The sequence below is a fragment of the Hemiscyllium ocellatum genome, chromosome 26 (genome assembly GCF_020745735.1).
Source record: "Hemiscyllium ocellatum isolate sHemOce1 chromosome 26, sHemOce1.pat.X.cur, whole genome shotgun sequence".
Taxonomy (NCBI): Eukaryota; Metazoa; Chordata; class Chondrichthyes; order Orectolobiformes; family Hemiscylliidae; genus Hemiscyllium; species Hemiscyllium ocellatum.
The window spans coordinates 45,641,575-45,655,658 of NC_083426.1; the positions used below are offsets into that span (position 1 = coordinate 45,641,575).

At 44.6% G+C, this 14,084-nt stretch overlaps 1 protein-coding gene across 2 annotated transcripts in view; it reads right to left on the minus strand.

Annotated features, from left to right (window-relative positions):
* Positions 1–2,916: 2,916 nt before the first annotated feature.
* ampd1 (adenosine monophosphate deaminase 1 (isoform M)) overlaps positions 2,917–14,084 on the minus strand; it is a 55,893-nt gene continuing 44,725 nt past the window's right edge. For both annotated transcript variants that reach the window (XM_060845575.1, XM_060845576.1), the window contains 4 exons: positions 13,871–13,991; positions 11,944–12,117; positions 7,957–8,067; positions 2,917–5,414 (listed from right to left, as the gene is read on the minus strand). In XM_060845575.1, the coding sequence (XP_060701558.1) occupies positions 5,256–5,414; positions 7,957–8,067; positions 11,944–12,117; positions 13,871–13,991 (565 nt within the window). In that variant the 3' untranslated portion in view covers positions 2,917–5,255. The remainder of the gene's footprint in view (positions 5,415–7,956; positions 8,068–11,943; positions 12,118–13,870; positions 13,992–14,084) is intronic.

Below are 14,084 nucleotides of genomic sequence, written 5' to 3' on the forward strand. Positions count from 1 at the left end.
GTCAGAGAGATGGGGAGAGGAGGGGATGGGTGTCAGTACCTTTAACACCTGAAAGAAAGAGTCAAATGAGATAAAGAATGAAATGGAACTAGAAAAGCTTTGAGATAGTGTGAGCTGGTGCTGATGGAGAGAGGTCAGGAGTGTGCATGGGGCTATGTATGGCACTGAGCATGGACATCAGGGTGGGATGGGTACAGCTCTCTGAAGTGCTGGGACATTGCAAATTGGACCTCTGGGTTCCTAACGTCTCCAGCTCACAGATGTCAAAATCTACACCAATAGTCAGTCAGGTAATTGAAGCATTAGATGTGGTGGGGCCTCAATCATATTAACATGTAAATTGGTTTTAGTTCTGGATTTGAAGAAATCAACTTGTAATATTACCATAATATACACAAGAAAGTCACACAATGCTAGCAAGGGGTCTGACAAATACCTATCACGGTAAAGCTTAATCTCCCCTCTATACTGTTAGTTGATTAATCTGGGTCCAAGGCTTGCGTAAAGATTCGTAGCTCGGATGCCAGGTGTCGTGGTTATGGGTGTGTTTGCTGAGTTGGGGGACGTTGATTTGCAGATGTTTTGTCCCCTGCCAAGGTGACATCTTCAGGGCTTTGGAGCCTCCTGTGAAACGCTGTTGTACTGTGTATTCTGGAATTTATTTGGTTTTGTTCCTGCTGGTTCCAGTTGCTGGTTCCAGTTGTTCATTGTAGTAGCCAGTATATTGGGTCTAGGTCAATGTGTATGTTGATGGAGTCAATGGCTGAGTGCCATGCTTCTAGAAATTCTAATCCTGTCTTGTGTTTAGCTTGCCCTCTGATCGTTGGGTTGTCAAATTTGTGGTCCTTGTCATCTATGTGTATAACTAATAGGGACAGCTGGTCATGGTGTTTAGTGGCCAGTTGGTGTTTATGGATGCGGACTGCTAGCTGTCTGCCTGTTTGCCCTATATATATATAATGCGTTGTGCAGTCTTTGCATGGAATCTTGTAAATTATGTTAGTTTGGTAGATGATGGGTATTGGGTCTTTTGTCCTGGTGAGTTGCCATCTGAGCCTAGCTGTCTGTTTATGGGCTGTCATGAACCCAGCGGGCGGAGAAGTCTGGCTGTCCATTCTGAGACTATTTTTATACCTCAAACCGTCCATTCCCAGCAACATCCTGGTAAATCTTTTCTGAACCCTCTCCAATTTAGTAATATCCTTCCTTTAACAGGCTATCCAGAACTGCACGCAACATTCCAGAAGAGGCCTCACCAAGATCCTGTACAGCGTCAACATGACGTCCCAACTCCTATACACAAAAGATCTGAGCAATGAAGGCAAGCATGCTAAACACCTTCTTAACCACCATTCTTCAAATTTCAAAGAATAATCTACCTGAACCCCTAGGTCTCTCTGTTCTACTACACTACCCAGGGCCCTACCATTAATTGTATAAGTCCTGTCTTTGTTTGCAATATCTCACATTTATCCAAATTAAACTCCATTTGTCCTGAATGAGGTGAGTAGGCAGCACAGAGGGCATGCAAGTTTGGTGGTGATGGGGGCGGAGGTGAATAAGATCGAGTGAGGACAGACATTGCAAGTAATATCGTAGAGCCCCAGACTCACTCAGCACAGAAATACGGTCCATGCTGACCAGGTTCCCAAACTAAACTAGTCCCACCTGTCTGTGGGACTTGATCCACATTCTTCCAAACATTTCTTATTCATGGACTTAGGCAGATGTCTTTTAAATGTTGTTAAAGTCCCTACATCCACCACGCTTCTAGAAATTCATTCCATACATGAACCACTCCCTGTGTAAAAAAAATTGCCCCTTTTTTAATGTCATTTTTAAATTTTTCCCATCTCGCTTTAAAAATATGCCTCCTAGTTTTGAACTGCCTCACACCAGTGGAAAGACAGCGGTCATTCACCTTATCTGAAGCCCTCATGATTTTATAAGCCTCTAAAAGGTCACCCCTTAACCTCCCATGCTCCTGCGAAAAAAATCCCAGCCTCTGCTTGTAACACAAATCCTCCAATCTGTATAACAGAGTGACCAGAGCTGGACACAGTGCTCCAGCAGAGGCATCATCAACATCCTATACAACCTCAACTCCTATACAGGGGAACCTCCTTTATCCGAACGTGATGGGCCCTACACCTCCCCCCAACCCCAACTCCAACCCCAACCCCACTCCCAACCCCACCCCACTGCACCAACCCCGTGCAACACCTCTCCCTGCCCCCTATACTGTCCCTGCCCCCATCCCCACCCCCGCCCCAACCCCGGACAACACCTCCCCGCACCCCCAACATCTGCCCCTGTCCACAACACCTCTCCCCGCCCCTACACCTTCCCTGCCCCCATCCCCGCCCCCGTCTCAACCTCGGGCAACACCTCCCCCGCGCCCCCAACATCTCCCCCGTCCACAACACCGCCACCCCACCCCTACACTCCCCGCTCCAACCCCGCCCCCTGCCCCCAACCCTATTCAACACCTCCCCTGCTCCCAACACCGCTCCTGCCCCAAAACCTCTCCCCGCCCCCGACCTCGCGCCCCTGCCCCACAACCCCATGCAACACCTCTCTCTGCCCCCAGCACCACCTCCCACCCACCCTCTCCACCGCCCCCCAACCCCATACACACCCGCCCCCTCTCCGGGGGGGGTGCAGCTCCCTTTGTGGGGTAAGTCTCCAATTAGCGTGCGCGCGCGCACACACACACACACACACACACACACACACACACACACACCTGTTTACTGCAACTTTTTGGCAGATTCCACCTTTACCCTTTACAGGATAACATTGGAGAGATTATCTGGGAAGGGGGCGCTTAGGGTCACCCATGTGTAGAATTCCAGGAAAAGTGTGTGGAGAGAGAGAGGGCGGGCAGTCAGTCATTTGGAGACAGTGTCTGTTTAATCACTGGAAACAAAAGATGCGATCACTGTTGGAAACACGTATTTGATGTGATGTGTCCATTGAGACCTCGAGATCTCCTTCAGATAACCCAATATTTGAATAATCAAGGTTCATCTGTACTCAAATGTCTGAGCAATGAAGGCTTCTGGTCATAATATTCCTAACTAAATCTATCAACTCCTGAAAGATTTTAGTGTCTGGTGCCACAGGAAATGTTAGGCTTCTAATAACCGAGAAAGCTGCAGGTCCACAAGCTGTCAGGAGAATTACTCTTTGCTTTTCATCTGACCAATGTCATTTGCCTGGAAAAAAATAACGCATTCTTTCCACGTACTAGGCACAGCCTTTGAAGGCTGAATTGAAGAAGTCAAGCTTCCCAAATAGTGACATGACGCCAGCAATGCCTACCCCGATTCAAAGACGACTGTTGCAAGAAAATCTCTTCAGGGGCGTGTTTTTTCTCTTTCACCACAGAAATAACTCCCCAGAGGCTGATATCCTGTCACCGAGTCACCCTTCATTTACATGTGGAAAGTCATTTACACTGACCCAGTTAGCTCAGAGCCAGCTCTCAGAGTGAACAGAACCCCTGACACTCCTGTTTATATCTATCAGCCATGGCTCCCTGATTGGACCAGCCCCAATCAGGGAACTCATAATCTATGAGATGCACCTGGCCGACCTCATTACAATCACTACAACTGTATTCAGATGCCTGTTACTAATATTCCATATTGACAGTCAGCTCCGTTCAGCTGCTGGCTACTTCTGCCAACATAAATTTGTCTGCTCAGGTGTACTTATTTTTATTGCATGCTGATGTGGAGCTAAATATTCATGCCAGAGCTATGACTGACACATGAGCCCAGCTATATCCCAGTCTCAATGTGAAGAGCTGCCACCTCCGAGTTTTATCTGCCATATTTAGAGTTATAGAGTGATAGTGATGTACAGCATGGAAACAGACCCTACGGTCCAACCCATCCATGCCAACTTTCCATTGGTCCTTCATGCTTGCCCCATCCTAACCTAAAGCAGTGAATGGTGTTCTGTTTATGGTCGAAAGTGGAAAATGATCTCCATTCTCTCAAACACTGACAGGGCAGCACATTGGCTCAGTGGTTAGCACTGCTGCCTCACAGTGCCAGGGACCTGGGTTCAATTCTAGTCTTGGATGACTGTTGGGGTGGAATTTGCACACTCCCCCCCCGTGTCTGTGTGGGTTTCTTCCGGGTGCTCCTGTTTCCTCCCATAGTCCAAAGTTGTGCACATTAGGTGATTGGGCCATGGGAAATGTGGGGTTACAGGGATGAGGGTGAGATGGGTGCGATGCATTTCAGAGGGTCAGTGTGTACTTGATGGGCCGAATGGCCTGCTTCCACACCTTAGGGATTCTATGATCAGTGCGTAAGCTTCAACAGTGATCAACATCTTCAACCAATGGAGTTTTAACAACCAAGCAATATCCTGGTATGCATGAACATCCACTTTAGTCAAGGGTTGTTGGCTGAGAGCCTGGAAATCTCCCTCACTGCTTCAAAAACATGAGGCCAATTGTACTTTCCTGATCCTCTCCCACGAAGAGAGATGGATGTTGTGACGATGATTTCAGTACCATTGCAGGCAGACCCCAACAGGAGGGCGATGCTCTCCCTTCATTAGAGAAACATAGTGTCCACTAAACCTTGGGTTGTTAGAAATTGCTGGGTGACTGGCTCATGAACCAAAGGCTGAATAAAAGACAGACCACAATAAGGGTTTGTTACAGCAGAGCAACACATTAAAAAGCGTGAGTCGGGCTTATATTCTGAAATTGTCTAACTCTATCACATTTGGAACTGGAACGAGAGGTGGAGCTCTGATAAGGGAATAATAGGTGGACAGATCAGAAAATATCCTGATGCAAAGTAAGAATGTTCAGAAGGCCGACTGCAACAGAGGCAATACATAGTTCCAAATCACAGTGCATTTACACCTTAGTGAAACCTGATTGAAAATAAATAGAGCTTGATATCATTACATTACTTTAGGTCAAGTGATTGTGAAATGAAGAAAGGCAAAAGTATGCAAGTGACTGGAAACTATGAGGTGTTTCCATGGTTGTAGTGGAAGATAACACTTTAAATGCATTGAAAGGCCAGGAAGTCACCTATTGTAGGTTTGAGTAACATTTCACATCAATGACTAACAATTTTCCCAAAATGTTGCTATTTGCTCATGAAGATGCTATGAGTCTCTCTTAAGTTCAAAACAGCTCCAGAACTACAGGAGCAGCTTTCATGGCTTAGGGCTGAACAGCCACACACCAGTAAACCCCCACTGATGTAGCAACAACTCGTCTACTCCAGATCTTTCAGTCCTTCCTTGATCAGGTTCAGTTCATAGCAGAGTGATTCATAGCGGTAGGCCATTCGTATCTGAGGTACGTTTGTCTTCTGAATGCAGTTTCCCGCTGGGCCTTCACGGCGGTAGTTGGGTCCCAAAAAGTGAGCCTTCTCCTGAAAAGTAAGATGAAATAAACATTCAAATCCGTGCTCCAATCCCAACAACTGCATGAAATCCTTTTGGCAAACAAACTGACAGAAAGGAGACAGTGAACAAAGAAGGATTGGAATACAAAAGCACCGTTGTGCTACTGAGACTTTATAAAGCTCTGGTTAGGCCCCATTTGGAGTACTGTGTCCAGTTTTGGTCCCCACACTTCAGGAAGGACATACTGGCACTGGAACGTGTCCAGCGGAGATTCACACGGATGATCCCTGGAATGGTTGGTCTAACATAGGAGGAACGGCTGAGGATCCTGGGATTGTATTCATTGGAATTTAGAAGATTAAAGGGAGACTTACTATAAACTTACAAGATAATACATGGCTTGGAAAGGGTGGACGCTAGGAAATTTTTTCCGTTAGGCGAGGAGACTAGGACCCGTGGACACAGCCTTAAAATTAGAGGGGGTCAATTCAGAACAGAAATGCGGAGACATTTCTTCAGCCAGAGAGTGGTGTGCCTGTGGAATTCATTGCCGCAGAGTGCAGTGGAGGCCGGGATGCTAAATGTCTTCAAGGCAGAGATTGATAGATTCTTGATGTCACGAGGAATTAAGGGCTATGGGGAGAATACGGGTCAGTGGAGTTGAAATGCCCATCAGCCATGATTGAATGGCGGAGTGGACTCGATGGGCCGAATGGCCTTACTTCCACTCCTATGTCTTATGGTCTTATGGTCTTAAGGCTTACAACAGAAAATGATTAGTGTACAAACTGCTCAGGCAGGAGCCTTATGAATCTCAGTATCAGCCTGAAATGTGAAATTGTTTGACAAACAATTCTGTCCAGAGTAACGAATCAGTCAGATTCGAGCTGCCTTTCAACTTGAATGAAGCAGCAGGTTGTAATGAGAATCGAGAGCAGACTTGAGAATTAAGTTGCCTCTCTCCAACTATTTCAAATTATAAATTCAGCTATGGCCTTATATCCAGGCCTACGTGATTGGGGGACTGTCTCTCATGTTGGGATGGAGAGTCTTTAAGCCTGCCAGGAACACTGACCACTAATCTGTTGCCAAAAGATCACCTCCAGGCAGCTAGACTGGCTCCCGCTGCCTTCAGGAACCTGGAGGCCTGGTGGAAAGACCCCAGGATTAAAAGGCTGAAACAGGCCTCTCATAAGATAATGTCACTTTTGCAAATGGGTAGACCCATGACAAACATCTCCCCACCACAAAGCCCCACACCTAGCTCTGAGAAAATGGCCAAGGTTTGGACAGAGCCGAGGGACTGTCAAGGGAAATGGTGAAGTTTCATGACCCGTGGCTTCCTTTTTGGCTTTGGTGTGAAATAAGACATAACATAAGATATAGGAACAAAATTAAACCATTCAGCCCTTTGAGTCTGTTCCACCATTCGATAATGGCTGATATGTTTGTCAACCCAATTCTCCTGCCTCCTCACCAAAAACCCTTGACAAGTGTGGGATACCATGACTGTACATCTTGTGGCAGGAACTATAAACGGGACAGGATGGGATTAAACCCTTCTACCACATCTCCAATCACTTCTGCTACCTCATAAGGACCTTAGGCATGTTCCTAAAGTGCAGTGTCCAAAAACAGTTTCAGTATTCCAACCTAGCACCAACTAGTGATTTACAAAAGTTTAGCATAACACTGTTTCTTTTGACCTCTACGCTTCTATTTTTCATTATTTCTTTATTTATAAATGTATATTTGATATGAGTTGAGTTCTGCTGTATGACTATATTTCATACACCGGCTGAACTTTCATCTTGAAAGGGAGAAAGGCATTTAATCAAAAAAAGGTGTGACGCGACTAGAATCGTTTTCATTCATTCACAGGATGAGGGGATCACTGGATGGACCAGCATTTATTGCCCAGAGGGCAGTTAAGAGTCTACCACATTGCTGTGGGTCTGGAGTTACATTAGGCCAAACCAGTCAAGATTAGATTCCCTACATTGTGGAAACAGGCCCTTCAGCCCAACCAGTCCACACCGACCCTCCAAAAAGTAATCCAACCAGGTCCATTTCCCTCTGACTAATGCAGCTAACACTGTGATCAATTTGTCAATTTAGCATGGCCAATTCACCTGAACTGCACATCTTTGGACTGTGGAAGGAAACCAGAACACCCGGGGGGAACCCACGCAGACACAGAGAGAATGTACAAACTCCACACGGTGCGGAGGCTGGAATCAAATACTGGGACCCTGTTGCTGGGAGGCAGCAGTGCTAACCACTGAGCCACAGTGCTGCCCCAAGCAGAACAGTTTCCCTCCTAAAAGACTTTAGTGAACATGATGGGCTTTTCCAGCAGTTGACAATGAATTTATGGTCATCATCAGACTTTAATTCCAGTATTTGAAACTATGTTCCCAGAACATTGCCTGGGTTTCTGGATGAACAGCAATAATGCCTTTAGCCCATTGCCTTCCCATGTCAACGTGTAACAGAGTTAACTTTTCAAAAGTGACTTTGGAATGCTCACAAGTACAATTTAAATATCCCCAAGTCATATGCAGTTACCTGTTCAGAGAAACCACTCTGCAGGACACTATTCCGTGCTACCTCACAGATGTCACTGGTATTAAACTTGAAGACCTGAGCAGCAATGGCATATTCCTCCATCAATGGTTCCTGCCAACAAGTTATAGAGTGTAAGGATACAGTAATAGTCTATTCGATTAACAGTAGAATACAGGAATACGGTAGCATTTTGGTTAAATTACCAACCTAACAACCTAGAGGTCTAGGCTAATGATTTGGTAAATGTTAGTTCAAATGTCACTGTCCAAGTTTCTGAATTTAAAATTCAATGAAAGACATGTGGAACAAAAAGCTAGTTAATCAACTATGCAAAATATCTGCCAAATGGGAGGTTGTCAACTTTGACAAGAAGAATAGAAAAGCAGAACATTATTTAAAAAGAGAGGGTGACGGCTGAAATCTCTAGTATGGTAGGATCTGGGTGTTCCTGATTGAGACTGTTATACTGGTCCAAATCATGGAGTATTGGCTGACATTAAAGGATACATGTCAGAGAACTGGGCCTCCGAGCTCTGAGGTAAACACTGCACTACAAGAGCCCTAACTTACCCACTCTTCTACCACAGAGCATTGAGACAATGGCCAAGAGAGTTCTGCTGTCAATAGCTGACAGATGGTAACAGATCAGCAGATTTCTATGCTGCATGATGAGATGAAGCTCAACATAACAATCTGTTCAAACCTTCATGGCTCTGGAAATGTGAGACAGTCTGTTGACTTTATCAATTAAAGTTTGCTGTCTGTTTTTCAATAAAGTCATATTGAATAGGAGATTCCCTGGCACAATTTACCATCTCCGGTGAAGTATCACACCCAGCTTATGATTTGGGCTCTGGGAAAGGCATTACTCATGACCTCAAGTCCACTAGGTAATAGGGAGAGGGTGGAGAATGAGGCAAGAAAAGTCAATCTTGTCACACCTAGTAAATCCTGCTGTGTATATTAATGAGAAGTGAAAGAAACAGTTGACCCCCCAACCTGCTCAGTTTTGAGGAACATCTGAGATACCTGAGGATGGCCAGTACTTTAAATTGTGAGCTCACACGAGCAGGTCATTCTGCATCTGAGTCTTCTCCTGAGGGCAGTGTTGGGCACAGACTGGCAAACATCAGATGCCTCCAGGACCTTCGTCCAATGGCTTTAATGTTAATGGCTTTGTAACCCTAGGGGATGTGTAGCCCTCATGGCCTGCTACCACTCACCTATGTACTCTTCCAACGCATTGATAGCTTTCTGCTTCTGAGTCAGAAGGTTACAGGTTCAAACCCCACACCAATGATTTGAGCTCAAAATTTTGGCTATTAACTCCAATGCAATGCTGACAATGTATTACTAGCGCCATATTTAAATGAAATGTAAAACTAACACTCCACCTGCCCTCAGAATGATGCAGACACTACATGAAAAACAGCAAAGATGTTATCTCTAGTCAATATTTATTGCTCAGTCAATATCGGATTTTAAAAAATGGCCATCATTTCATTGCTGCATTGGAGCAATAGAGGTTGTGAAGATGCTATGCAAATGCAAATGTCTTATCTTCCTTCTTCCAAATGGGGAATGTGAGAAAATGGAAATATTTGCTGATACTTGTGCTCCCTAAATTTCATTGATTGTGGAATTTCTGATATTGCTTGGCCTAGAGCAGCTGTCTTCAGACAGATCAGAGAACGGTTTATGTTCTATCACCTAATATGTTACCACGTGAAGCATTTACACCAGTGAGCTATCAGACTCTTTAAAAGTGTTGATTATATTGAAAAAAACAACTAGATATCTTTACAGTAACACTGGGCGAACCAAAGTCTGTTTTGGAAATGGTCTGGCTTCTGTGTCAATGTTGTGGCTTTTAAAAGGTTATTTTATCCTGGGTTTTTTTAAAAAAGAGAGATTGAATGAGAGATACCGAGCTGACTAGTTAAGACCACTTGAGAAAACAACTTGAGAGGGCTTGGCTTTTTTTAAACAGCCTGAATGGATGTGGCCAGCTCTCGCAGATCAGGATTTCTGGGATCTGCTTTGTCAGTAACATCAGAAGCTGTTGAGAACTCAATATTTGAAACTTCAGTGAATGTCTCCTGGCTGCTACTCTCCCCGAATTTCCTCTTAATGTTTTTTCCCTCTGGATTAGAGAATTGCATGTGAGAATTTGTGTCTGAATTTGCCTTTTTGCCAAAGGGTGTGTTCATGGGATGTTACTATATTTCTTTTTGCAAGGTTTGTGAAGGTTTGTAGCTCAGGTTGAGGTTTAGGGTGCTTGCTGAGCTGTAGGTTTGATATCCAGACGTTTCATTACCTGGCTGGGTAACATCATCAGTGGCGACCTCCAAGTGAAGTGAAGCTGTGTCTCCTGCTTTCTATTTATATCTTTCTCCTGGATGGGGGTTCCTGGGGTTTGTGGTGAAGTCATTTCCTGTTCATTTTCTGAGGGGTTGATAGATGGCATCTAGATCTATGTGCTTGTTTATGGCATTGTGGTTGGAGTGCCAGGCCTCTAGGAATTCTCTGGCATGTCTTTGCTTAGCCTGTCCCAGGATAGATGTGTTGTCCCAGTCGAAATGGTGGCTTTTTTTCATCTGTGTGTAGGGCTATGAGGGAGAGGGGGTCGTGTCTTTTTGTGGCTAGCTGGTGTTCGTGTATCCTGGTGGCTAACTTTCTTCCTGCTTGTCCTACGAAGTGTTTGTGGCAGTCCTTGCATGGAATTTTATAGATGGCATTGGTTTTGTCCATGGGTTGTACTGGGTCTTTTAAGTTTGTTAGTTTTTGTTTGAGAGTGTTGGTGGGTTTTCTTAGTAGTCTGGTTGTCATTTCTGAAACTTCTTTGATATATGGTAAGGTGGTTAGGGTTTCTGGCTGTGTTTAGTTTGCTTGTCATGATTTGTTCTTGAGGAATTGACGCACTGCGTTTTTTGAGTATCCGTTCTTCTTGAATACATCATATAGGTGGTTCTCCTCTGTTTTTCGAAGTTTGTCTGTGCTGCAGTGTGTGGTGGCTCATTGGAATAGTGTTCTGATACAGCTTTGTTTGTGTGTGTTGGGATGGTTGCTGGTGTAGTTGAGTATTTGGTCAGCATTTGTCAGTTTTCTGTATACGCAGGTTTGTAATTCTCCCTTGTCCTTTATTTCTACTGTAAAATAAAATTCTAATAAAATTCCATGCAAGGACTGCCACAAACACTACGTGGACAAGCAGGAAGAAAGTTAGCCACCAGGATACATGAACACCAGCTAGCCACAAAAAGACACGACCCTCTCTCCCTCGTAGCCCTACACACAGATGAAAAAAACACCATTTCGACTGGGAAAACACATCTATCCTGGGACAGGCTAAGCAAAGACATGCCAGAGAATTCCTAGAGGCCTGGCACTCCAACCACAATGCCATAAACAAGCACATAGATCTAGATGCCATCTATCAACCCCTCAGAAAATGAACAGGAAATGACATCACCACAAACCCCAGGAACCTCATCCAGGAGAAAGATATAAATAGAAAGCAGGAGACAACAGCTTCGTTTCACTTGGAGGTCGCCGCTGATGTTACCCAGCCAGGTAATGGAGCGTCTAGATATCAAACCTACAGCTCAGCGAGCAAACCTACACCCTAAATATTTCTTTTTCTTTTTTGCTTTTTTTCATCCATGTCCTCTGTGTGTGTGCGTGTGTGTGTGTGTGCAAGGGATGTTACTGTATTGGAACAGTTAATTAGTAATAGTTACTGTATCTATTATTCAGTTAAGTTTTCCAAAAGAGTTAAGTCATTCTAAATTCTATTTTGTTCACATATTAACTATAGTGTCTAAATAAATTGTTTTTGCTTAATGTCGAGTAGTTTGATCAGTGGCATTTCATTTGGAACACGGCACTTCACATCTATCTTTAAAATAAGAAAAAGTTAGGGTCTAGGCTACCTTCTTAAAATATCTTGAGGAGGTCTGGTCTGGGCTTCAGAAAAGTTGTGCTTACCTTGGTATAATGGAATTGCATGGGATCATCAGTTGAGAGTGAGACCATCAGACCCTTCCTCAGAAATTCAGGGAGTGGATTCTTAGCATACTCCAGGAACAGACTGTTGTTGCTGAGAGGAGACAAGGCGATGGGGATCTGACTCAGAAAGTACAGGTACTGCAGCACTGGACTCTGAAAGAAGAATGTGACCTCTGAATGTCAGCTTTACAACTTTCATTTCTGCATTCAATGTGTGCTTCTATATCTCTGAACGTGTCCGGTCATCCCAGAGAAAAATAAAATCAAACCCAAGCTGCAGGTCTGAGGGGAATGGGGTAATAATTGTACTAATGAGATCGAGGATTTGAATGACGATAAGCAAGGATTGAATTGTCCAGGAGGCTTTCTTAACCCAATCTTTGAATTCTAAAAGTGTGGTGCTGGAAAAGCACAGCTGGTCAGGCAGAATCTGAGGGGCATGAGAGTCAATGTTTTGAGCATAAATTCTTCATCAGTCCATACTCCAGCATCTGCAGCCCTCACTTTCTCCCAATCTTTATATTGTACACTGATTGTCACTGATAAACCAAATGTTTGTTCACCAAAGAACGTGTGGAAATCAATCCCTTAATGGTCCGACCTTCTTTCAGTAGGTGCTGTTAACAGCATTAAATATTGTAGAGATGTAATTTCCCACATTTACAATAAAAGGTTCAATTAATTGTACACATAGGCATCCTCGGGTTTTGCCGCCTTTTCATGAATGGGCATCATCAACCTTTTTTTAGGTGGGGTGTGGAGAGTATTCTAATCTGCTTCCCCATGTAGATCCCCTAGCTGCACTTGGAAAACCCACCACTGAGTCTGTCATGTGAGAACACTCCAGTTGGAAACTTTCCGAACAGAAACTCTTTTGTTGGAAATAGCTTCCCTGTGCCTCACTGTCCACCCCTATCCCAGACCCTCTGGAATCCACTGACAGGAACGACTTGTTGGAACAGCCTGTGGTCAAAGGCCTAGGAGGCTAGTCTAAGCCTTCGCGTCTACCTCAGCAGCTTAGCTGTTTCATTGCACTGCCTTCCATAAGCCCTATCGTGGTGGGGTGGTATGGTGTCTGAGTGGTTAGCACTGCTGCTTCACAGTGCCCAGTTCAACTCGATCCCTGGTCAGTGTAGAGTTTACATGTTCCTCCTGTGTCTGTGTGTGGTCTCTACTCTGCTTTCCTCCCATAGTCGAAAGATGTGCAGGTTAATGGGATTAACTGTGGGGTTACAGGGTTAGTGTGGGATGCTCTTCGGAAGGTGGGTGCAGACTCAATGGGTTGAATGACCATAAGACCATAACACATAGAAGCAGAAATTAAGCCATTCAGCCCATTGAGTCTGCTCCGCCAATCATGGTTGATAAGTTACTCAACCTCATTCTCCCACTTTCTCAAGAACCTATCTATCTCAGTGTTAAATATACTCAAGGAGCTGGCCTCCACAGCCTTCTGTAGCAATGAATTTCATAGATTTGCCACTCTCTGGCTGAAGAAGTTTCTCCTTATCTTTGTTCTAAAGGCTGTGCCCTCTGGTCCTAGTCTCTCCTACCAATGGAAACATCTTGCCAACATCCACTCTGTCCAGACCATTTCATATTCTGTTTGGTTCAATTAGATCCCCCTCGTCCTTCTAAACTTCATCAAATGTGGACCCAGAGTCCTCAAACATTCCTCATATGTTAACCTTTTCATTCCTGGGACCATTCTCGTGAACCTCCTCTGAATCCACTCCAGAACCAGAATGGCCTCTATCTGCACCGTAGGGATTCTATGAGAGTGAGTCAGCCTGCAGGAATGGATTGCTCCAGTTGGGAAATTGAGGAAAGACCATTTCTTGGGACTCCCTGCAAACCATCATGATCTCACACATTCCCCAATGGCTGCATCTCACTGCATCCCAACCTTTTTCAGATTGAGTCCGTGGGAGATGTTATCCGCTGTCATGAAGGCCGTCAGTAGATGTGTCACAGCTCCAGCTTCACCACAGTGTGGACGGAACAAGAAAGTGTTTAACCCTCTCTCCCTGAAAGAAAGAGACAACAACACAACCATTAATATTAACTTGCATCAAAACCCTTTCATTCACAGAGTTAAAATCCATTTTGATCATTTGTCT